The 26,828-nt window shown below is 44.1% G+C and overlaps 1 protein-coding gene across 4 annotated transcripts in view; it reads right to left on the bottom strand.

The window, feature by feature from the left end:
- Window positions 1-14,662, bottom strand: part of Arpc1 (Actin-related protein 2/3 complex, subunit 1A) — a 49,809-nt gene extending 35,147 nt beyond the window's left edge. For 3 of the 4 annotated variants that reach the window (XM_065427125.2, XM_065427126.2, XM_065427123.2), the window contains exons 1-5: window positions 14,507-14,662; window positions 12,228-12,312; window positions 7,600-7,881; window positions 6,765-6,942; window positions 3,466-3,575 (exon numbers count right to left, since the gene is read on the bottom strand). In XM_065427125.2, the coding sequence (XP_065283197.2) occupies window positions 3,466-3,575; window positions 6,765-6,942; window positions 7,600-7,881; window positions 12,228-12,291 (634 nt within the window). In that variant the 5' untranslated portion in view covers window positions 12,292-12,312; window positions 14,507-14,662. Of the gene's footprint in view, window positions 1-3,465; window positions 3,576-6,764; window positions 6,943-7,599; window positions 7,882-12,227; window positions 12,313-14,196; window positions 14,336-14,506 lie in introns of those variants that run through there. The other variant, XM_065427124.2, reaches the window with a different exon arrangement.
- Between the last annotated feature and the right edge of the window lie 12,166 nt (window positions 14,663-26,828).

Below are 26,828 nucleotides of genomic sequence, written 5' to 3'. Positions count from 1 at the left end.
GCTTTAGCCAGCGCCACCACTCACAGACCTTGGAGGCAGACGTGGAACGTCCTTTCTGCCGCAGGCGTCATGAGAATGATTGTTTTGGGTGAAGGCGACAGGTCAATAAACCCACACATGCTACCTGAAGGCGTCAATGTTGCCGCATTCGAGACCCTCGTTATGTAATGAACGAGAAGGAAGGGGGTTAACCAAGGGGTCCGATTTTTTTATTAGTCATATCATAAGAAGCCAACAAACACTGACACCAAGGACAACATAGAAGAAATTACTTGCACTTAATAAATGCAATAAAGAAATGATAAATTAATGAAAATGAAAGTGGATGAAAAAACAACTTGCCGCAGGTGGGGACCGAACCAACAACCTTTGCATCTAACATGATCTAACATGATGGTACACCTTTAACATGACGGTACACTTGTGAAATAAAGCCACTTATTTTCAGGCAAATCCAGTATTTTGGATTCTTGATTATTCAAATTTATTGGCAGTCCCCGAGGAGCCCAAATTAATGGTTGGCGACTGTAGTGGTCTCTACCCTAATGCGTAGCACCAACTTTTTTCCCCGTAAGATGAAGTGTTTACATTGTACTGACTTGAATGCTAATTAGGCGTTACCTTTATTAGCGGACCATATTGTACTTGTTGCTATCAGGGGATAGCTTTACAACAAGTGATTATTCTCGCTTATGTCAGTATAATACCAATAGGTGATATCCACATCAGACCTTCCTAGCAACAGCTTCAAGAGATTAAAGGGGCCCTGAACCACCCCTTGGGTTTGGTGAAATAACATGACAGTTTCAGTATAGTGTACGCTATACCATTGCGTACACTAAAAAATAGCGGGTCATCACTGCACATGTGCTGAACGCTACACAAAATAGCGGGTATAGCGGGCAACGCAAACGAGTTAGCGTTAGCGTTTTTGCATGGTTTGCGGAGTTTGCGGGAAACATGGCGGCAGTCCCGGCTGCCCGCTTGGAACTGATTTTGGCATTGCTTTTGTAAAATGCACTTCGTTTGTAGCAAATGACGGTGTAAACGGCCTTCACTTAGTCTCAGGCCGCTTCGACGACAGAGTATTATGGATAACCTCGTGGTCTTTTCGAGATCGCTTCTCGTTTCGAACGAGTCGAAGCCTAACGAAAGAAACGTTCGAGATGTCAGCGCCACCTATCACTACAGGCACGAAATAGCCACAACGACGGCATATGGCCTCTGAGATTCGAAGATATCACCGGCCAACTAAAATTGTAAAAGGCGTGCACTGCTTAGCGTATGCTATATTTTAGCGTATAGCATACGCTATAGTTGCGTATGCTAAACTAAAACTGTCTATAGTCCTCAGGTAGCACAAGCTGCTGTGAACATCTCTGCCAAGTTTTGCTGTGTTACGCAGTGTATTGAGCTTGCAAGCTGAGTGAAAAGTCACCTTTCTCTTAAATGCTTTCTTTTCAAACAAAAGCCTACTCTTCACTCTCCTCTGAACACTGTTTCGTAATAAAATGAATTCCCATACACAGCTGCTATTGGTAGCTGTGGTCAGCTACGCAGCATAGATACTGCGGCCGCCACAGTGTGCCTTCAGGAGTTCACTGGCCGAGCGCACAGCTGCTCGCTGGGCACGACCGCACTTGGCCTGCGCTTAGTGCGCCATAGGCACCAAAATCAGGAGTCGTGGTGTGTAAAAATAAAATTTGAACTCTGCGCCACAGTGACATTTAGAAGGTGGAGCGCTGTGGGCACGCTCCACTCCGCTGCAGCCTTCACAGTACAACAACGCATGGAAGAAGGAACAGGAGCCCAGCGGAGGTCGTGTTTTGTAGCAAATAACTCCGCTTTTGCTGATCGCATTAAGGTACTTTTTGTTGCAATGTAGTATTTCTGAAATAGCCAATTTTCACTTCACATGCCTTTCTCCACTTCGAAAAATAAAAAAAAAAGGTGGTTCAGGGCCCCTAGAAACCGATGAGAACATAACAAACAAAAAAACTATTACTGGCTTTTTGTCGGTGCCGTGGCTTCCTCGCAGTAGTAAAACAGGCCTAGAAGTTGCGGACAAGTACTTCAGTTTTACTAAGCATTGTCCCACTTCCTTGTGGTGCAACAACACTCTGTGCGTGCATCAAGTTAGATGGCCTCAAGACAGTGGCTTTCTAGCGCTGCAAAAGCATGTTGCATCATAATCGCAAGGCCACGCTTTCGGCACACTGTGGCGTCACTATTTATCCTCCGAAAAGTGGGATGTGCTGCATGCAATTATAAATGCACAGAGAAGGCCAGGTTTGCTTCTTTAAATTGAATTTAGATGCCAGAGGTGTGACTGCTTTACATCTAACTCCAAAACACACATTAGTAATCATCTTATCAGGGCAATGGCTAAGCTATGGGTGAAGAAATGTCCAGTGTGTTTTCTGACACCACCTACCGTATTTACTCGCATAATGATCGCACTCGCGTAATGATCGCACCCTTGAATTTTGTCGTCAAAATTCGATTTTTTTTTATTTCCCGTGTAATGATCGCACCCCGAACTTGCCGCAGCGATATGTGGTGTTCCAAGTCTAGCTAACAATGGTCGCACTTACCATCTGTCGAATGCTACGCGAACGACTCGCCTGCACGCACCAGACATTCTTAAGTGGATGCCTCATTTCATTACTTTCATCACTTTCCGCAATTCCATGACAAAAAGAGGTACTACCAAACTTGTCTTTATTATGGGTAGGCTTTATAATAGTTGTGGTCAACAAAAACAAAAGAGGCGCGTCTCGATTCTTTTCATCTGCACTCGTGAGCACACAACAAATCGCGCGCGGCAATGATAGTAGCCACGTTTACACGGATACGTTAAAAGTGTACCCTATTCATACGCCGACGCTTGTAACACAGCTAAGGTATTCGCCCACCCTTAGCGGAAACGTGCCGTGTTAGGACAGTAGTGAAACCGGTGCCGCAGTTTCCGCAGCACACCGGCCATGCGTTTCTGTCACTGGCAGCTAAGTGCGTCCATCTGTTTCTGTCCCCTCAAAGTGGACATGGCTACGTTATTGCCGCAAACTTGCCGATGTTAACGATATTATTCATCACTGATACGGAAGAAACTGTTTCAATGCACGTAATGTACTCACGAGAAGAAAAAAAAATCGCGTTCGGCTTGCTCCGCCGGCCGCCATGTTTGTTTTGGTGTCCCGCACCTGCATCCCGCAGCAAACGCGGGACGAAAAAAAAATTTTTTTTTTTTTTCGTGGGAAATTTAACCCGCGTAATGATCGCACCCCTGAATTCGCGTCAATTTTTCTGGCGAAAAAAGTGCGATCATTACCCGAGTAAATACGGTATTTTCCTAGTGGTGCAGGTACTTTACATAATTACAAGACAGTGCTTGGTTTACTGATGGACCCACTGCGCCGTAATTATGTTACTGTGCCACAAACAAGGTGCAATGCAGACACTTACTGCCACTGGCAGAAAGTTCAGCCACTAGACTGCCAAACGAGGGGCTCTTGTCGTTCCAGGGTGTCGGCTGAGGAGTACTGTCCACCTCCTTGATGTAAGCAGAGAACACCCTGCACACACGGGCACCAAGGACAACAGTCACAAGAAAAAGCGTAACATCAACAGCAATGGAAGAATATATATAATTTTTTTTCAGTGCACGCTTTTCCAGAAGCCACGCTAAACAGTTTTTTTTTTTTTTTTTTTCGTCGGTGCCCTCATTTCCATGTGGTGCACCTAGAGAGGTAACTCAATGTAACAAACTCAAATGAAGCAGCTTATAGAATATAACAAAGTAGACCTAGAATCTGGTCGGCCATGCTTTGCTTTGATGCTTATTCTACTGATATAATGAAAACGAAAATGTAAGGTCTGAGACAATGTCAGTCATTGCAAAGCAAATATTTCTATGCGTGTTCTGCCCAATGACTTGGTTAGCTCGCAGCCAGCAAGCAAACGTGGCGATCAGGTCTGATCACACTAATTGCACAGTTACACACGAGTGTCAGTACAAAGCACGTTTGTGATTCAGTGCTGTTAATGTGGCATGCATTCGCACTGCAAGCCACTTGTGGGCCGTTACAATCAACCGGAGACCCCATCACTGGCCTGTCTGGGGCATCACGCATGTTTGCATTTCTTTCGCATAGACCCGATCATGAATTCTTGTTTTCCAATTAACTCAGCACATCGGCTGATAACGAATATTGCGTGTATCGAAGGTACTATTTTCCTGTCAGATGTGGCTTTACTATAACAAGGTTTGACTATATATGTATGTACAATGCTCGGCAATTCAAATGCGATATTCGGACAGTAAGGCAGGCAGTGATTCTTGCGCCACAGGCGAGTGCTGGGTGATCACTGAGAGGGCCCAATTGTGTCACTATGCATCAAGATGACTCTCGTACTCATGGGACATAAAAGTGAATCAGCTCAATGTCCCCATCGCCTAACGGTGGCGCAAAAAAAAGTGTTGGCCGCCATGCTGAGCACTGCGTTTCAATCACTGAGCACTGTACACCTATTGTGTAATACGCCCCATAGCTGTGAACATGAACCTGTGACTTTCAGCAGGCTGGTAACCAGTACTAGACATTACCAACTAGCCCCCCAGCCTTCTGTCCCAATTGTGCAGAGACTCACTGCAGTAACAGGCATATGCGAACACCAGAACACTTCTGCCTGCTCTTCTATGTATCAACACACTAGGGATACTGCAGTACTCACTCGCGCAAGGCCCACACATATTTTTTTCCAGACTTATGGCTACTCACTGAAGTCACACACTATTCTCGGATTGCTATGCAAAATAAGTGACACCACTGGTGAATGACTATGAAACATTTACAGCCCCCAACGAAGTTTGCCTCAAAAATGTCAGAATAATCGGGTAGAGTTGAAACCCGCGGTAACGAAATCCCGAGGCAATGAAATTCTAGCTGCCACGACATATTTTCGAATACCCGGCGAACACCCATAGGAGTCGACGCGTTTTCTATCTCGCAACACGGAAACTTTTTTCTACAGCAATCCCTCATTAACGATATTTTCTGAAACGACAGTCGGCAAATAATCTACTCACGTAACGCTAATTGTGTGTCCAAAAACTGCTCACATGCATTCGTTGTGCGCTTAAATTGCATGAACTACCGCCACAGCACACTTGCGTGGCGGCCGCCATTATTGTTCGCAATAAAAAAATCCCCACGACACCTCGTGACAGGCGACAGTGATGATGAAAATGGTGGTCGTTCGCCCGTCGCAATGGGTGGCTGCATAGTGTTCGGGTCAAAAATGCAATTATTATTATTTAAATGATACAAATAGAAAAAAGAACCGTAGGCAGCCTCGCAGTGAGCACATTTTATTTAATCCTGTGTGCCATGACAGCATGTGCTAGATGCAGAGCTGAATGCCTTTGTGGCACCGTGGCAGCCAAATCAACATCTACTACACATGAAGGCTCGGATAACCCGGATGACGCTTTATCAGTGGGCTTTGTGTACCGCCACACACGGTCGTGTGCTCTGTGTCGTCGGTGCTAGAGTGCGTCAACTGTGTGTCTGTGTGCCAATCGGACCATTTGCTTTGCCAGCCTGTTAAGATGCCGCCTCCAGCCAAAAAGAGGAAATTTATGACATTGCAGGATAAGGCTGCAATTATTGCCCAAGCTGAAAAGGGCAGGAAGAAAATGGACATGCCAAAGAATTTGGAATTGCGTGGAGTTTGATATCTACGATTCTGAAAACAAGGCCTCCATTCTCAATGCGCTCAGAAATGGTGTGAGCACGAAGAACAAAATGGTGAGCGCTGCACCATTTCCAGACATAGACAAGGCGGTGTTCGCATGGTCTTTTGAACAGCATGCCAACAAAGTGCCGTTGTCTGGCTGAGTGCTTCAGCAGAAGGCGCTGGACTTTGCGTGCATTTTCGGGCACGCTGAATTTAAGGCTAGCCCTGGCTGGTGGAGCCGTTTAAAAGCCCTCCGCAACATTAGAACATCAAATAATTAGAGCAGACTCCCCAAAAAAAGGAAGGCTGTCAGCGCCATTGGCAGGGCAACGATAATGGGAGTATGAAACAATGAGAATGGCACATTTGGCTTGCATGCTGTAGATTCAGAATAATAGACTCCAGAGTAATCCGGTGAATGTATCCTCCATTCAGCCTACTGCTAATTTCGGTTAAACCTATTGACTAGTGCTATTATCTTAATAAAGGGAAGGAACTATAAATGGGACTTCAGTAAAATGCTTCACTATTTAGGTTATGTTTAAAAGCAGAGCAAGTTGGAGGAATTGGCATATTTTTCCTACGTTTCCTCTCATTACCCCATTTTTGCCTCTACTATAATGCTGCAACTTTGTTAAAATTAACTAAATTCTGGCATATTACATGCCAAAATCGTAATATGATTGTGAGGTACGCCATAGTGGAGATGTCTGGACTAATCTTAACTACCCTGAGGCTTCTTTCACCGTGCATGGAATGCACGGTGCAGGAGCGTTCTTGCATGCCAACCCAGTTGGAATGTGGCCACCGTGGCTGCGATCAAACCTGCGACCTCGAGCTCAGCTGCACAACGACACCGCCATGGAGCTACTGCAGCGAGTGTGTAACTTTGTTATCAGGTGTAGTCCCGAAGGGGCGTTCCTCCAGTTGCTTTCAACCAGTGGAATGCCCTGAAAGTGCTAAGTGCAGGAACAGCGTCGGTGAAGAGGACACCCTCGACTCCTAGAAGCAAAGGCAGTGCTAACCTGGTGCGGAAGTCGGTGGAGCCACAGGCAAGCAGGCAGTTGTTGGGGTGCCAGTCGACCGAGGTGACAGTTGACTTGATGGGCTTCTTGATGTGCTTGCTCACCCACCAGTTGTGGTCCTCCTCAAAGTAGCACACTGACACCAGCTTGGCACCTGACCCCACTGCAAACTTGTTCTCTGCACAGAGAGCAACTCCGTAAAACCTACTGCAGTGGGTTGGCATCTTTGCGTCTTCTGTAAGTCAACAAGTTGTGGCATGTGACACGTGGATATAACAACACACTAGCAGCGCCTGTGCATTGCATCAGTCCACATAAGGGATGTCTTGTGCTTTGTAACACGCCACCACTGTCGAAAATAACACAAAGGAAACCCACACATCACCACTACAACAATGCTTGTAGGTCCATTTCAGTTCCTGTGTGTGTGCTCTATGGCAGAAAGAAGCATAAGTGAAAGGTAAGTCACTGTCCCATGTGCTCTCACGGATGGCAGCTAGAAAAAACAAGAGCCAACTCGTTTGGCTCAATGAACACGAAAATGTGAGAGCAAAGCCTGGCAAGAGTCACAAAACATTGTGAAATTGAGAGATGCCTATAATTTCATACACCACACTTGGCACAGAACTTTCAAATACACATGACCTGCCCAATAACTACATCAAATAATGCTTTCATACTGTACTGTTTCGATCAGCCTAGCTTGATCTAAAGCTACTTTCCATATAATGTCACAGATGCACATGTTTAACATTACCATGCCATCACTTTAGTAATCGAAACGTTGAACTAAGTAAGGTAACTATTCTAAAATGTTGCAGTCAGGCTCACTGACCAAGGGGCGACCACCGAACACAGGTGGCAGCACGGTTGATTCGCAGCAGCACCAAGGTGGGGGTCCACACCGTGGCATTGGTGCCAGGCTCCTCTGAGCCCAGGGTCCAGACGTACGCATTGCGATCTGCAGCACACGTCACAATGCGGTTACTGCGTGGCGCCCAGTCGATGCTGGTCACTCGCAGGTCGTGCCGGCTGAGTGTCTGCCCCCGTGACCATCCTCCGCCCGCCTCTCGCTTGTAGAGCTGCACATCCGCATTGTTGGGGCACAGTGCCACCTCTGCGACCATGGTGAGGAACAAACATTCAGGGCGGGAAGGGAGAAAAGTGCGGTTATCACCACCATTAAGAGGAAGCTTTAGCTCGGGTGCTCCTATCCAAATACATGTAAAAAAAGAATTCGTTTTTGCGGCAAACACTGCCCCAAATTTGACGAGGTTTGTTGCATTTAAAAGAAAAACTTAAAATCTAGTGACTGTTGGTTTCCAATTTTTGATTGAGGTCGTCAATTTTTTATTAAAAAGTGGCAAGAATCAAGAATTTTCAGAAAACAAAACTACCAAGTTTACAACTCTAGCTCAGCAATGAAACATGATATCACAATTATGTGAATTGCATCTAATAGTACATCTAAAGCAGAGAAAATTGATATGTTACACATGAATCTAAAAAAATTTAATATAGAAATACAGCTTTTACAGAACCCTTGTACACAACCTAACAAATTCACGTAAGATATAGAATGACATACCAAATTTGTCCGCTTTCAATGATCTAGTGGATTCTGTTTACAGAACTGCGATATCTGTTCTTGATGCAGAGCTATTCACTTGTAAACTTCGTGCTATCTTTTTCAAACTTTCGAATTCTGGAAGACCTTTTAAACAAAATTCAGGCTCTAAATCGAAATTCTGCTTCAAACAGTCACTAGAATTTAGCTTTCTCTTTCAAATGCAACTTCATTAAAATCGGTCCAGGGATTACCTCAGATAAACGTTTTTGCATTTTACATGTATTTGAATAGGCCGCATCGGAGTTGCGCCTGAGCTAAAGCTTCCTCTTAACCTCACTACACCCACTGCAGGGGAAGAGCCCTACCAGAGACAAGCAGTTAGCCCCACCCCACATCAACTGCAATTATCTTCTGCCACACTACACTGCACTTCTCTCGGCACCATCTCATGTTCTACACATTTCATGGCCTGCTCAACACCACCCTCCGAAGCTATGGCTGCCATCCCTTAACCAGTCATTTACATTTTCATCACCGTTTGCAGTGACCTTAGTTTCCCAAGGTATTCCTACATGTTTTAATTAAGTTTCGGCCCCACGGAATAGCGGCAAAATTAAGTGATCACATTCTTTTTGTTAAGGATAGAGATAAGCTGCATTGCAGACTTCTGTCAAATGCACTGCAAGTCACATATTTTTCTTCTGCAGACTTCCCTTTCATGAACATCAGCTCAGGCAAGCTTTAAGCATGCACTGCATAAACATGGTGGCTAGAGACTGGAAGATAAAAAAAAATATTCCAGGGTTACTTGTACGTATAAATGAAGTGTAACTGCAATGGGTGCATATGCATTCCTGTGCACTCTTTTCAGCAGTGCCACCACTCACTACGTGATACATCTAGTCAGCACCTCAAAACGGAAATCATCATCAGTTTGCAGCATGTAAAATATGCATTGTGGAGTACTGAACTATGTTAGTGTTGTTTACAACAAAGTACTAGCATCTACATCGAAGGTGCCATACTCTTCTTTCAGCAATTATGCGCCACTGCACTCTTTCATCGGCGAGATCACGAGAATGCCTTCTGTTACTAATCCTTTGTGAATGGACTTGGAATTACAAGTAATGTGCTCCAATTTAGTGTTACCAAGTAATGTGCTGCAGCTAGATAGTACTATATAAAACACACAAATACGCTTATCTGCAATTCTAATCACGTCAGTATGTATGGCAACAGAGCTGTGCTATGTCGTATAGAAGACACTTAGAATCCCCCAAACACAACAGGGAGGTAGGAAGAACTTCAGTTTGGCCTAGTTGGTATTTACTACCGCCTGTGCTGTTTATGTGGTTTCCTCCTCTGTCCCAGTCTTTTTTGCGGTCAATATGATTTGCAGGGAGGTAGGAATACCACACATATTTTTGTGGCCCTGAGCACTACATTTGTGGGATATATATATATATATATATATATATATATATATATATATATATATATATATATATATATATATATATATATATACACACACACACACACACACACACACACACACACACACACACACACACACACACACACACACACACTTTATTAGCAATCACTTACCTTTAGATGCTGCAAACTTGGAACAGCAGTAAATGACAAGCAACGAAATGCTTTTAGATCACAGTAACTTCTTCAATGACTGTACTGTAGGTGATTTTGCTTGCTTCAGCAACTCGTGGCGACAAGCTTGCTCAAAGCAAGTAACCTTGCTGATATAAGGCACCTTGCACTGCCACAAGAGAGCTGTGCAGCTACCATCACAAATTCTTGTCTTGCATGCATTCTTGTGCAATCTTTCTTGCGCTGCCCCATCCTCCGACTCCCTTAGAACATTTTTGTAAACAGAACTTATATTTTTGTAAAGCTTAACTAATAAAACGAGTTAAAATTTATAAAGTTCATAAAAATATATGAGGCTTGGCAGGTATGCTCATGGAGTTTAATATGGTCAAAATTAATCCAGAGCCTTTAACTACGCTGTCCATAGTGAAGAGCTCTGGATTAATTTTGACCACCTGGTCTTCCTTAATGTGCACTTAAATAATAAGCACATGAGTGCTCTTCCATTTCGTCAGCATCAAAATGCAGCCACCATGGCTGAGATTTGAACCCACAACCTCATACCTAGCAGCAGAACGCCATAAACACTAAGCCACTGAAACAGGTAAAGAAAGGAGGATCCAGGACACAAGGCATTCATGAAAGCAAAAAATTGACATCCACCCGAATTGTAGCGCAAACCTACAAACAAAATCCGTACGGGTTTCTTAGATAGAAAGCCTCGCAGTTGGAAGAAAAATTTGTCCTGGTCTGGGACTTGAACCCGGGACCAACGCCTTTCTGGGGCGGTCACTCCACCATCTGAGCTAAACAGGAGGCTAGCCGATCGCAGGGCAAGGGCGAATTAATCAACAACTTGAGGAACTGGGACACTGAATATAGCAAATCAGTTCTGAAGGAAAGTACATGAAAGGGAAAAATTGGAATCTACCCAAATTGTAGCACGAAACTATGAAGGAAACCCATACGGGTTTCTCACAAAGAAAGCCTTGCGGGCTACAGAAAATTTAGTTCACACCAAGAAAGCCGCCATTAATCCTCCCTCCTAAGCTTTCGAAGTGTAATAGCTTGAATACTTCTTCTAAGCATGCAATGAACAGCACTGGAGAGATTGTGTCTGCTTGCCCGACCTTGACAGTGTTGTGATCGGCCGTTCACCCCACGAAAACCTCCAGTCATGGCTAGCACGATTATGGGGAACGAACGAGTTGACGGCCTCTTCAAAATGGTTCTCAAAACAGATTATTCATGGCCAGCACGGGAGCACCTAGGTCAGGAGAGGTTTGGGCAATTAGCAAGGATACAGTCGATCTCCCGACAGCCGCCCAAATTGGCACTTCCACGATAGAGAGGGAGTCGGTGTATGATCACACTTCTTGTTTGTGCCCAGTGATTTACGCATGTTTCCGACAAAGCTCCCTTCGGAGGGAAAGGGTAACAGACCTCCAGATTGGTGGGACCTGATGTCATCTGTCTCCTGACGCTGCATTGGAGGAGGTGACTGAACAATGATCACACAGAGCATAAAAAGAGCTATGGACGGCGGGAGGGATTGGCTGCTACAACTTCATGAACTTTTTCTGTACTATGAATTTTCTTGTAAATATAAACTTGTTTTTAAAACGTCCTGATATCGGGCCCAGCCCCACCTTCTCTTACTCCTCCATGAGCAATGTACATTTGACATCTTTGGACCCCCAGTTGCAATAGGCAATTTTCCACTTTCCTTGTAAAAAATTAAGGCGGCTGTGGAGTCCTTGCATATATTTCCTAAGATATTCATGCGTGCTTCCTGTACTCCTTGATCACACTATGCCTCCATGACTGCTGGTATCTCTACTGAATCAAATCCATTTTCATAATCTATGAAAGCCATATGGAGAGGTTGATTGTACTCCACAGGTTTCTTAATTACATTATTGATGACATGGACGTGATCCATTGTAGAATATCCCTTCCTGAAGCCAGCTTGTTCTCTTAGTTGACGTCAAGTGTTGCCCTGATTCTATTGGAAAATATCTTGGGTGTGTTTTTATACAATACTGAAAGTAAGCTAGTGAACTTATCAATTCTTTAACATCTCCTTTCTTATGGATTACCATAAGTATTAGCATCCTTCCAGCTCTCTGGTACACTTCAAGTCGTGAGGTATTGCGTATAAAGGGCCACAAGCTTTTCAAGCATGATGCTTCCTGCATCTTTGATCAAATCAACTGTTATTCCATCTTCTCCTGCTGCTTTTCCCAAGTGTGAACAAATGGGCAGAACCTCCAGGGGCCTACCTGTATGATCCTTGTTCCATGCGTGGCAGGTGATTGGTTCTACGCCAAAACAGTGTACATCCATGGCCCAAGAGTGGAGGTGTCACTACAACGAGAGTGTATGCAGAGTTCAGACACTTTTGCACAGTATTGCATAAAAGCATGTCAGCACACAAAGTCACATTGCATAAGGAAATGTGTGCTATCATCAGTCAATGTCTGCAGATTCCTTTACAAGTATAACAAGCTTTTACACAACTGCCATAAAGAACATATATGTGATCCCGCTTCAAATACACGATGTTGGTCTCTAGTTATCGGATCTAAATCATGTTTGACTGCTACCACTGTGTTCTCACACTTATTATGTGGCTTTAAACAGCAGGAAAGGCGTTACCAGACACATGAGTGCAGACTGCACCAACTCGATTCACAATGTTGCCTTGTGTGCTAGAAACTGATTCAACAGCACGCTCAATCATGCGTAGTGTGTTGATAACATGGACAGCCAGGCTTACAACCATCACGTGCAACAATTGGCCAAGAGAACAGCCTTCTTTGGAGCTGTGCGAGTCCCGACCCTCTCAGTGTTGTGGACACCTAGTCAGGCATGACCTAAGCGTGCCGCGCATCGGTGCTTATGCGTGGGTCGCATAATGAATGACGCAGCACTTTTCTACCAGGGTGTGCAGACAAAGTGAGCGAGACTGGTGGCAGCAAGTCTGCTCACTCTCAAACATCAGGATCACAAAAGATAAACAACGGGCAGTGGGGCAAGGGAGCAGAGTTTACAGGTTCGCTTGACAGCTCCCATAAACAAACACAGCAAACATAGCAGGTCATTTGTAGATAAACATAAGTTGGAGAGCAGTTTTTTTTTTTTTAAGCACAAAAAAAAAGGTATGACTGAGAGGTGTAACTCATCTGTACTTTTAGAGTGCATCTATCAACAAAGAGTAACCTTTAGTTCTTGTTCTCTGTAATAAGATGATCTCTCTTTTGGGATGATAGACGTTCGGAATTCGCCGACTGCACTGTCCTATTGTGGACGGTGCCATGTCTGCAACAAGCGAAACGTCTTTCGATGAACACGGGAAGTTAGGCGAGCATCCCTTTAACTTACCGACGGCAGGCCCTTGAAAATTTGCACGAAAGCTCACTTAACAAAAAAAAAATGGGATCAGGGGGCAATACAATGGGCCTGCCAGTGACAAGTGGCAGCGCGGGCACAGTTGAAAACCCGCTGACGCGTGCATTCTTCGCTCCACTGCCATTTGACAACCTGCTAGTGCACTTGCACGCGGGGTCATTATTTTGATCGATTACACGAAATTAGCCTACGGCTGGGCGACGTCAAGCAACATTCAACGGCCTTCCGTCCTCGGCCGGCGGAAAGTTGCGGTCGTACGCACGCCCACTCGCGTCGCCCCTTTTCCGGCCCGCACGGCGGTTCGTTAAAGACACAATTGGAGCACAAAGCAAAGGACTACACGACACAACGAGGACGTCATTCGGACCGTTTGGAATGTTTTCGCCTCGGCGCAACCCGGCACAGTCTAAACATTCCGGTCGCGGGAGTTACGTCACGGCCGGATCCACTACGCCCGCCGCCGCGTTGAATCACCGCCAGATTTCAGCGCAGAAACTTGAAACGGCTGAAATCACGAAGTGACGCACAGAGTTTTAAAGGGGGTCAGCTCACCGGAAGATAACCTGGCTGGCAATGAAGCCTTCCAAAAACGTTCTGCAGTCCGGAAACACCGAGCAGGCAAGACGATGCGAAGTAACGCTAACGCGTCCCCATTTTTCTTGACGCAACGCCTCGCCTTTGAAATAAGCTGGCGCACCAGAATGAAAGCATGATCGACACGATCAGCGGCAGATTAAACGCATCGGTGGCAGCTTGACGAACGCACCTGTCACTTAATCAAAGCAGAGGTGTCGGTACGCACAGCATTATTTTTGGACTGAGCGAAGAACGGCAACTCACCGGCGTCGAAAACCTGTTGCGCTCTCGCTAAGACGGAGAAAACGACGCTGCTACCGCGCCAACAGCAGAAGCTAACGGAAGAAGGAACGAGAGAGGTGCGCAATGTCATTGGAGGCAAAGGCGAAGCCGCGCCCAGTACAAAGATTGCGAGTCGTATCACCGGAACGGTGGCACATCCTTCGTCGGCAAACATTTAGGCCTAGTGGCATTGCGGGGGAGTAACCCGTCATCGTAGCCGAAGACTCGGCGAGAATAAAGCTTTGACACGCAGCCGTCAGTATACAGATACAGCGATTGAGGCACTTCTTACCTTTGCGTCCGGCAGCTTCGACATGAAAACGGGTGCCGAATGTTGAAGAAAATCAAGCGAGTTTCGTTGACCGGGGAGCTTGCCTCCACGGTTCTTGCGATAAAAAAAAAACGACACACACATTGGATTGTGTTGGCTTTGCCGGCGGATGCCGGAGCGGCTAGCATATGGCCATTATCTGGCCCTTGATCTGGCCAAATGCGGGCCGGCGTTGGGCGTACCCGGTGGTTCGAACGAGTGCGCTGGGCGTACCCGGTGGTTCTAACGGGTGCGTTGCGTTCACCCAAATAGCCAACTTATTACTGATTTGGCTTGGCTCCCGTTGGATTTTTAAAAGGCGGCGGTAGTGCGCTTTGGACATTTCTTGAATTTCTTGTGAGCGTCTGTGCATAGTTGAATTTCTTTCTCTATGGTCTGTGCAACAAGGTGTAACCTTTCTCTATGGTGAAACCTTTACGAGGTGTTTCTGCGTTGTATGTTCGATTTAAGTGGTCTTCGCTGCCGTGGTTAGTTTGTTTGGCTGGTTAGTACATGTGCAAACGGTCTTTTGTGATGTTCTGGAGTTGTGGAAGGTCGTCGCCCCTATTGCAAGTACTTGCGTTGTCGCGACATCGTTCGAACACTATACGATCAGAGCAGAAACAAGTGCTGTAACCTACCCCGGTTATTGTGTAGGAGTCAGCTCTCGAAGTATTGGTCAATGCACGGTGGGAGCCCGTTTTATCTGCGGATGCGTGCTTGCACCAACTCTGACTCAAACTCTGATCATTCGGGACCTATGAAAGCAGTGCTGTGTTGTTTTTGTTCCCTGCTTAGTTCGCCTGTTTACATACTCGCCCCGTGGGTCTGTACCAGATACCTCGCATTCAGCTGCTTGTCACCTGTGGTCGTTTATAACTTTGCTGCAGAATTTTGTCCTTAAGTCGAATAAACTTTGGAAGGAAATCGTGAAGCTTTACTCCCGGAAAGCGCTTGTACGTCGATAGAATTTACAGTTCAAATGCAACACATATCCTCATTTAAATTTTAGAAGAATTTATAGTTTCCGTAAATTGAAATTGCAGATAAACAGAATTCAATAAATTGAAGATTTCTATATGCACACCAAATAAGTTCTGCAAAGTAAAACGGTTTGTTACATTAAAGTTCAATATATGGAGGTCTAATTGTACAAAATTGATTGATATAGGGGTTGATTGGATACAGGGTGTGCATATTTACACGCCTGGTTCCGTAGTCAGTCGTTACGTGCCGCTCTACTTGGGCAATAAACCAAGCAACAATGTTAATGTTTTCGAACTGTTCACCACACACACCAAGAAGGTGATCTAAAACCTCCAGGCATATGGTGACTTTCTGTTCCAAAAGAAAAAAAAGTAATAGTAATAATGTGTACAGTGGCATAGCAGAGTAAACAAACAAAAAAGCTGTCTTTTTAAGACAATGCTACATTTTTTTTTTTCCTAATTACAGCTGCTGTGCAAGGTGTTCTAGACCAGTTACGATATTTGAAAATTCAGTGTGATGGGCCAGTCTGTTTCCCTTAGTGTTATAATGGCCTCATATTCTTGCGAAGTTAATCATATGACTCCTGTATCCTTACTACATTGAACTCCTGAAATGTTTTATTCCGGCCACTGCTCCTCATCCACCATGCTGCTTCTGCTTAATAGTTCTCAAGGCAATTATATTGCCCTCCTCTCCCTATTATTCAGGCAGAGAAACAGATCCACATGGCCATCACAAACTAATTATCACTTGCACATGCCCTGACGTTCAAAACATTGCAGTTGAGCTGGAAGCTAGAATCAAGCTAGAAGCTAAAGGGAAGCTAGAATTAGCACTAGTGAAATGTGAAGGTTGTTAGCAAAAGTGCCCACAGTGTGTGATGCCACAGTTTATGCGAAGATAAAAGTTTTGAGAAAAATTGTATAAATTTTGCAGTTGATATTGTTGTTTTATTAATGCTGCTCTTGCTTTAGTTATCCTTTTTTTTTAGTCACCATATGTGTTAAATGTCACAGCATTTGATATTATAGCATTGACATATATCAGTGGGGTGGGGGGTCCTCATCTGGATAGTTCATTTCTAATGCATACACTTTGCATGGCTTGTTCGCGTTGCCAACACCTACTGTATTACTTTGCTATTAAAACCTTCACAATTGTTTTTCACACATAAATAAAACAAGCAGTCTAAAAATGTTCCTTTGTCTCATGCAATATAGCGCTCCTCTCAACTAAAGCTGTATGTTCTCGAGACACAAGTTGACAGCTACATGTTAGCTGCAAAACCTCTTAAATTTGCAACAATATTGAATATATTGAGACAAAAAAGCTATCTTGGTGAACATAATGCTGCAGATGCTGACCAGCACATGAGTAGTGCTTCTTTTATTACAAACATTTAATCACATTGCAGAGAGTGTGTACTACTTAAATCACAATCATTTTATTGAGATATTTTTGTGTCATTTGCATGTGGCAGAAGCAGGAAATAGTAAGCTGACTCTGCCTTAAAGCAAACATATGCATGAGAGAGCACTTAAAGCATTACTTGTTCAAACCGAGGCTTTGGTGTCTAGATTTCACGACGAAGAGAGTAAAATGTGAGGTCACTTACCCTGTATTCTGAAACCATCTATGACTGGAAGCTTCATTCCACTGAGATGAGCGCAGTGCCACCCCTTGACTGAAGACGACGCTGTGTTTCACAGTAATTGACATGAAGTTTAATTAAAGCTAAGCAACCGCCTGTGTCAAGGAGTGGGGCTGCTGTGCATTTGAATCCAGGTGGAGGGTTGAGTGGAGAATACAGAAGTTAGTCATCTTTACCGATCCTTGAGCCTCTTAAGAGATTTCCTACAACATTTAAGCTCAGCCTTTCTGTTTTCTTACAGCATGGTTATTACAGGTGGTACAAAACATTCCATTGTACAGTTTCTATAATTCTTTGGGAAAACATACATCACCTCACTAAACAGGAATAGGCTCAATAGGTTCACTGGTACCATCTATAGTGTTTCCATCCAAGACCTATTGCTATTACAAGGCATTGCAGACATTCAGTGACGTAGCCAGAAATTCATTTCAGGGAAGGATTCTCCACTGGCCACTACCACTCCCCCATCACCTCTCTCTCTAGCACTATATAAATGTGTGGAGGGTTTTACATGACACCAAGACAAACTCCTAGCACTCCCCAGACAGGAATGCTTTAGCAATGAGGATGCACATTTTTACGTTGCCAAAACTTTGTTTAACTTCGGACAAAAGTTTTTCATTGCTAAGACTACGCCTAAAATTATGCTATCATCCTTGTGCTGTTTTTAAAAATGACTATATTAAAAATAACATTTTGTTTACAAATTGATGTATTTATATAATGTATATTATGACCTTGTTGGTACATTACTTAGGAAAGTGAACTGTGCTAAAAACATGACAGCGCTCTGTCTTGTGTCTTCTTGTTTGCAGCCTAGACTTGTTGCAGCCCAAGTAACAGTGAAGGTCAGCGTTATTTTCTTACCAGATTTGCTAGTGAGTGGTTCAGCCATGGCTGTGTATGGAAGAGAGCGGGCACTATTTTGCAAGTCGCCTATTACTTAATTGCAGGCATTATGGGCATGCTTCCCTGACACCTGCCTATTCTAAAGACTGCAAAGCAGCAAGCACAGCACATGCTATGACAGGGTAGGTGAATCTCAGCTAAGGCAACTGGCCACAGCTATCTGGTGTTGAGCGATCGAGCAGTGATGAGACAATCCCCCTATGTTCCATAATTTTTCACTTCATTCTTGATGCCCTTAATGCGTGTCACCACCCTAGCCCTCTTACTGTATCATCCTCCCCACTCCCTGGAGCTCTCTGAAACTCTTTTCAGCTAATCACTGTCCCACTTTTCAACATTCACGGGGTTGTTGAATGACACAGCATTCTATAACATTCCTATATTTATGTTTCTGTGTGGACATCGAAGCCATTCACCTAGCTCCCATAGTTTGTTGTGGCGGCTTCTTAGCTTCCCTGGTCCAGCACCCCGTCCTTGATATAGATTGCCGCGCGCAAATCAGCATTCTGTAGGCCTTTCTTTCTTGTCCCGTTTTCTCTCCATTTTTTCATTCTTAGCAGTGTGTACAAACTAGCCTGAGAGCAAGCTCTTCTGAAGTTTATTAGCATAATGAAAGTCAGAGTCAATGGAAAGTAAAAGAAGAAAGAAGAAGGTGGGGGGAGTGTTTTTTATGAGTTTTCTAAACAAGCAAGTTGATATAAGTAAGTTGTATAATAGCAAGCACCAAGTATGAAAGAATAAAAAACACATTTGCACTTCTCGTCTGACGAAATTTACTGTGCTTTTACAGAAATGAAAATCATTGAAAAGGAAGTAAGTGTTTACGTTGAGATACGAGCACGTAATCTGTAAGCCTCGTAAGCTTATGTCAAGTAAAACAACATGAAATCCTGAGAGATTGAGCTTCTTAAGTACACGTGTTATGATAGGAACACCAACCTTCTTCAGTATGATAAAAGCACTGTAGATCAAGGTTCTCCACGTAGTGGAAACATTGTTAAATCTGTTAAGATGTGAATGTGGGCAAGTTGGTAACAAAGTTCTATCTTGCTAAAGCACATTACTGTCCTCATCGAACTAATGACTATAGTTTCTTGTACATGTGTCTTGATCACATTCAGCACAACATTATGCATTTTTAGCTTTCTTTAATACATTCTGTAGCCCCTCAATGGATTCAAGATGCTAGAAACCTATGTTGAACTACAAAGTGCTTGCCATTAAAAAAGACAAGAAGTCAGTTCCTGTGTTAGAAATATTTATTAGTTAGAGAAAGGCTAAAATTTAGTATGAACATTAGCCATGTCTTGAAGTTTTCATCCTACTCATTTTACAGCTGAAGCTAGCTTGCTTCTCAGGTTACTTGTGCTTAGAATTAAAGCACAACAAACAGATGAATGGCTTGCCGGGGCGTTATTCACAGAAAGTGGTCACTTTTCTCACTCTCTCCATAGAGTTTGGGCTACTGCTGGTACTGTTGGCCGCATAGCAGCCAGTGCAGAGCCACTGAGTGTCGTGTGCCGATGTGCCAGTTTTTCTTAGCATGTGGACACTTCTCCCACGAGTTTCTTCGATGTTGTCTTGACGAGGGCCGAACAGTGAATGAGCCAGTTCATCTTGAAATTTTATAATTGGCGTAGAGTTTCCTTCAAGCATGCCACGAATGTTCCACGCATTTATGATGACACATCCAACAAGCAACTCAACAGCTACCTTTCTGTACCACTTGAGTCCTTTTCTAAGGCAGTTGTGGTATAACGTCATTTGGTCACTATAGTCGACGCCCTTTTTTGCTGCATTGTAATCGAGACCGGCCTGATGTTTCATGATTGGTGCACCGTCCCTTGTTTTCTTCCCACTGTCCACCAAAGTTGCTTCATATTTGGCGACAGATGTGAGTATCAGAACAGGCCTCTTGTCCATCCACTTCAGTGCCTTCACTCCATTTTTGGACTGAAGTTCGGTAACACTGCCATTTGCGACCTTTACTTCAGTGAGATCTTTTGGCAGCCCTTTCCTCACTGAGCGAACTGTGCCACGAATGAAAGTGTCTTCCTTTAGAAGGCGAAAAGTGAGCGGCAAGCTCATGTAGAAGTTGTCTACGGACAGCGGGCACACAACTTCCTTGTAATTTTGCAGGAGTTTCAAGCATACATCTTCGGCATGTCCGATGCCAATTGTTCAGTCACACTTTCCGGCATATACATCAGCCTTTAGCCTGTAACCGTCTTTGGTACATGCCTTGAACAGCCTGACTCTGTAAGAACGAAAGTCTGCCACACCATGGCACTATTGTTTCATCTATCACAACCTCCTTTCCTGGCTCAAGCACAGTGGCAAAAATTTTGGTTCAATTTCTCTGCCAGAGGATGGATCTTAAAGACATGATCCTGCAACTCTGCAACCAGTTAATTGTCCGCAAAATGCCGGAACCTCAAAAGTAGGGAGAAGGCGGTCACGGCTTATATTTTGATGAATGAGTTCAACACCATACAGGTTACTTTTTGCCCAGTAGTTACTCGGATAGGAAGATGGACGAGATTAATACAAATTGGTATTCCAACAAATGCTTTCGTTTGTTGGAGATTGGTTTCCATCTAATTTTTCAACTTTGATTTAGATTTGGGAGTAGGAAGACGGAGGAGACCAATACAAATCAGTATTCGAATAAATGCTTTAATTTCTTTGGCATTGGTTTCCGTCCAATTTTTCAAGCGTGATTTAGATTTAGGAGTAGTTGATTTCAACACTTGTGTGAACCTGTTTGTTTCATTGACCATCATTTGCCAAATGTCATCCGTAATAAACAGTGAACATAAAGATGGGGCATAACGGCTAGATGGCAACTGAATGATAGTGGGCGGCCTAGAGTACGTGTGGTGTCACACTAGGCGAAGTGGTTGTTGCCGGTGTCCATTTCTCTAGAGATGGGCTGAGAGAAATGAGAGCATTGTATCCTGAATCATTCACCTCAGAATCATCAGTCAGGTCTGACTCTCCATTCGACATGCTGGCTGAGGTCTGTGATGGTTCGTAAACACTATCTTTGTCACTGATTTCACTGTCCACTGCTGAACATCTGACACTGAAGCACTTGACTCATCCGCTGGTGATCGCGAAGTTGCTGGCGCATTCTTCTGGCCCAAAACTAAGTTTATTTGTTTCCTCTGCATTGTGCTTTTTTTTTTCATCCGTAAGGGGCATGAGGATCTATCTATTAGACACGCTGAAAAGTTTGGGAGTAGCAAGAAAAATGCAGGTACTTATTCCAATGGCACGTATTTCAAAGACTGCTGCGAAAGTTTGCAAGAAACCCAACTGAGAAATGCGCCGCCACTCCACTCTCCGAAACAAACATGCCACCCCATGTCCAATGCAATAAAAATATATATTAGTTGCAATTTCAAACCTCAGATGGCAACACAAGAGCAAGAATTCTTGCGTGTGGGTCACTGGTGAGTCACGCCACACACAGCATAAAAACGTTTTCGTTGAGTGTATCATGGATTGCCAGTGGGTCATAGCATTTAACATCAGACAAGTAGTCTACTGGCTATCTATAATCTCACACAACAAAAATCGTACCTCTGAGTTAAAGTGTCATAATGTTATCGCAGCAGCAAGCAGATGAATGCCCGTAACTTTGCTGCTGCATAGGAGCACAGGCTGTGCTGTGATGGCACTCAGAGTGACACGTGACTTAGATTCAAGGCAGCATCAGTTATTTGTTGAATCTGTTGCTGCAGTGAACTAATTAATGTTTAGAGAAATAATGAAAAATACAACCCGAATGTCTGGGTGCTTTTGTTTTACTTCGCACTGTAGCAAGAGAGATGAATTTCCGTTTCGTCTCCTTTTCCCGACGTTTGCACGCGCGCAGAGAACGAAACTATACGTCATTGTCTACATGTGTTCCAGCATTGCGATCATGAATGCTCTTTTATCCTCTCGCGTTTGCCTCAGTGCTGGGGCACTGACTTATACCGCTAATCACGTGTTCTCGTGTAGAGCGCGCACTATCGTCCGCTACAGGAAACGAGACAAGCGCAACAGCTCGCGCGACACCGTCACCGGAAGTGTGCCGGTGACGGTGAAAAAAAGAAGACGGCAGGGTATACCCGCCGCGACCCCTCGGCTCCGGTATGGGAGAACGCAGTGAAGGAAATTTGCTTACACAGGCGAAACGGGGAATGTCGAGAGAGTGTTTCTATAGGCGGCGACGCTCGCCTCCTGAAATCATGCGTTCGCGGCACTTCAATCATTCTCTATCTGCTGTTAATGAACCAATTTGAAAAATGCTTGCGGTAGAACACTTCTTAGAGGGCACGTAACAACTTTCAGTGTATAACCAAAATTTGTTATGTAGCCTGTGAGGGGCCCTTTAAAACAAACTCGGTAAAAATCGGGTGTACTGTGGGATGTTGTTACAGCTGCGTCGAGCTTCACAGCCCTCTACACAAGCATTGCTGTGAAGCCTGTGGCAGAAATAGAGTTTTATTCAATCAAAGGACTGCACAGAGCGCGCTCTCGTGTTGTGATACGTGAATTAAATCATTCGTTTCCTTCCTGCACAAACGTTTGCATCTCGAGTGGATTTCAAGCACACCGTATAATAACGTGCAGTTCCGTCGTGCTTCGCAGCACTATACACAAGCACTGCCGTAAAGCTAGTGGCAAAAGTACGATGTCATGAAACCAGATCAATGCATATACCTCGCTATTTTGGTGCGCTGCGTGAATGGAAACATTGCTTGCCTGCCTGCACAAACGTTTGCATCTCGAGTTAATATCAAACAAATCATATAATATGTGCAGTTTCGTCGAGCGCTTCACCGCACTGCATGCAAGCATTGCCGTAAAGCCTGTAGTATAAATAGGGTTTCATGAAGTCAAATTAATGCGCAAACCTCGCACTTGTGGTGTACAAGGTAAACAAAGAATTCGTTGCCATGTCTCCGCAGTAGTTGGTCACGTTGATTTGTGTGAGCATATTGGTTCATGTGCCCCATCTACCTCTGTGATGAGAAAATAAGCAAGAATATCAGCTGCTATGTGTCGATGCAAATGCTTTTTATTACAAGGTGTAGGAGCAGTACATCTTACTGCATGAGTAAACCACTCATGGAAACAGTACGTTCCTTGAACATTGTAGCTATTTAATAGCCTAGGAAGCGCGCTATATTGGAAGTTGCAATTTTTTTTCTGTTCGCAAAATTCAATAACTCGATGCTTTTTCTAAAAGCAAAAAATTATAAATTTCGCAATGATACGTATGCTGCGTCAGTAAGTTAAGTAGGCAGCACATAATTAGGCTAAACCAGAGGAATATCCGCAGGTATTTATACAAATTTACAAAGTATTTAAAAAAATGTTTTCTCAAATGTTTTCAGTGTGGATCCGTAAGGAGTTGCATGTGCGTCCAGCGCTGATTTCCAGCGCTTAATTTTTGTTGAACCTTGATGTAACAAAGACGTATTACTCAGCACTCTATTTTGTTACATCAAATTTTTTTTTTACAATGGAACACTGCATTCTACTATACGTGCCGCTCATGCGCCCCAAAATTTTGGCCCCTCTAAGGAAGTCACTGTTCTCTAAGTTTCGCCCGAAACTTAGATATCGCTACTTCCAATTGACACTCGTGAAACCAGCAGCCACGTCGGCTTGCCGCCTTTACACCGGCCGCAAATTACTTTTAAAAAATGTGGCACGCGCGGGCCGTGTATATGCACTCTGCTGCGCGCGGACAGCCATATGCACGGGCACGGCCGGGCAAGAGACGTCGCGCGCTCTCTGACCCTAGCGCGCACTTGATCACGGGACGTGGACAGCGCGCATAAAGCTGCCATCCTTCTCGGCTCACAATCGCACCCTTTCATTCGCAATTAACCCCAGCATGTGGGATGCAACGGAGCACTATAATTTTTGTCACACTTGGACTTTAAACCAAACATCAGGGCGATGGCGAAAATTCGCTTAGGGTGTCCAAAAATTGCAATCGCAATAATACACTATGGAGAAAGGTATTATGTAAATTATCTGTGGATGGGTCGAAACCCCCTAATTTCCCAAACACGCACCCATCCACTGGCACGCTGCACACATGGATCCCGCGCGGCACGCTGCATCATTAAGGCGTATATCGTTCTTCGCTAGCTCTATGATCATTTATGCAGTAGTCACTTGGCGAGAAGCTTAATTTCCAACCTATGCGCAAGTGTCGTAGCTGAATTTCGGAAGTACACGGACCATATATATGTTGGCAAAATAATCGGAACTCACTATTTAGACTCGCCAAAATTATAATTAGCTGCTCACTTGAACTCATAAGAATATACTACTCAGCCGAGCTCACTCGGGCTCAAACTCGCCAAAATACTGCTCAGCTGGGCTCACTCACACTCATGGGATGATCTCAGGGAGTTGACTCATCAGTGAGTTTGCCAGCGTATGATGTGTGCTGAACCACAAACCTGGCTTTCTTGAATAAAAACAGTTGGTCGCTGCAGCATATGGATGTACATAAGTGTAATTCAGAGAGCGCGGCATTGTAAAGGCTGCCACAGTTACCATGCCATGCTGCAGCTCATTTCAATCATGTCAAATGCAATACCCCTGCCAGCTTTTAGTCAGTCGATCAAATGTGATTGCTATTTATCTCATCACAACACCTCATTTTCCTGCCTAAGGCTTTGGGTGAATTTTCCTTGGCATCCATTTTGTTACTCTAACAGGTTACCAGTTATCTGTTGCCTATACGAAATTTGAAGTTGTGCACATGTCATGTGGACTCCATGCCAAACTCGTAGTACTGCATGCGTTTTTGCAGTTAGGTCTAGAGTTACAGAATCGCATGTGGGAGTTACTTTAGTTAGCAGCTTTAGCTTTGGAACAAACACGTGCATGAGAGTGTGCTTAAGTGTTTACCTGTCAAGACTGGGCAACTTGTGCAGTAAAGGCATGGGCAGTACGAGCCCACAGATTTTACTAAGTGTGGCTGAGGTGATGCGTCTAGATTTCACTATGAAGAGAGCCAAATAAAAGGTTGCCTATCCATCATACCTATTCTGGAGCCTTTTCTTGAGCTTTTCTAAAACATTAAGCTCAGCGTGTACACTTTATCACAGCATAATTATTACATGTGATATAAAACATTGTATTGTGCAGTTTCTCCAACTCTTCGTGAAGGCATCTATCCATAAATTAAACAGGAATAGGCTCAATGTTGACATATCTCCACAGTAGCATCTCCAGGACCTCCTACTGTCACAATGCATCACAGACATTATTTAAGTGAACTCCAGAAGTGAAGCTCTTTGTTAACATTGGCTAAAATTGTATTTTTATATAGCAAAGTGATCATGCATAAATCTGTATGTCATGACAGAACACTTTGTTTCTCACGGACTTTAGTTTACAATTGTTTTCAAGATCAGGAAAATTGTGCAGTGTGCTAGTTGGTTCAACATACTTAACACTGTTGTGCGGAGTGACGAAGGGACAGGACTTGAGCGAGAAAACAATAGACACCTGAGCACAAACTATCAACTGGTGATTATCACAAGGCAATGATTCTGCTGAAAAGTAGGAACCAAAGGAAAAGACAAGTCGTGGAAGCATACAACCTCAAGGTGGACCCACAGGGCTCATGTGTCAGCCCGCCGTCTATTTCACTCAGCAATAAAGAGATTAGCATAATCACTGACAATAGAGGGTGTAGGTAGACCGGGAAGAGGACTCCTGTGCATGCGTGTAGGCTTTATGTACGCTTCACTTGCAGAAAAATAAACCAGTTCATAGTTTGCGCTCAGGTGTCATGTGTTGTTTTCTCGCTCAAATCCTGACCCTTCATCGCTCTGCGCAACAGTGTTAAGTTTTCAGGTTGTTCACTATGTGATGTAGGAAGGGTAAAATTGATGGGAAATCCCAATATTCTCGGGCATATCGCGAAAAATATGGCCCAAGTCAAGTGTCATTTTAGGCTTCACTGTCCCCTTATATAGGGCAAATAGTAATAGTTTGAATTCTATGGACGCTGGTTGCTTTTTCTGACTTAACCTAGGCAGTGCCCAGCTCTCAGTTGAAAGGAACAGGTAAACAGGAGGACTTGCCACATAAGCAGAAGGTAGCACTCCAGACTTAAGCTTAATATACTGCGTGCTTCCACAGCCCTAGGGGGCTAGTCTGTAAGTGTTGACTAAGTGGACTGTCCATTCCAGTACACGCTGAATGAATAGAGCACGAGAGCCCATGGTGATGATTGCCACTTGCTCTACCAGCTTATAGCTCTACCTAATCAGTGTGTGCCGATACAGTCCACTTAGTGGATCCTTACAGAATCCTTCCCTAGACTGATGTTTATGTTGGTAGGTTGCAAGTATTGCACTTTCTTTCCTTTGATGTGGGCAGTTCCCACATATGGATGCAATTTAACATATTGTATTCATATTGCCTTTGGTCTATACATATCTAATTCATGCTTATAACCAGGCCTACAAGCTCTTGTCCTGCATATTTATATAGCCTTCTCATTGGAGAATGGAGTCATTTTCCATTATACCCTCAAGCACTTGAAGTAGACACTGCAATAACCCCAAGGGAGGGGGGACAGTAACGCAAAAACCTTACTGGGCTTGTGGTGCTGCTGAAGGATGCACACATACCATTTATGCTAAAATTCCCAGCAGACATTCCAATGTTTGTACGAGTTCGACTTTAGCTGGCTAAACTGAATGATTCATATTGAAGGCA

The sequence above is a fragment of the Dermacentor albipictus genome, chromosome 8, assembly GCF_038994185.2.
Source record: "Dermacentor albipictus isolate Rhodes 1998 colony chromosome 8, USDA_Dalb.pri_finalv2, whole genome shotgun sequence".
Classification (NCBI taxonomy): Eukaryota; Metazoa; Arthropoda; class Arachnida; order Ixodida; family Ixodidae; genus Dermacentor; species Dermacentor albipictus.
The sequence above is the reverse complement of the archived record's forward strand: the minus strand, read 5'-3'. Positions and strand labels throughout refer to the sequence as shown.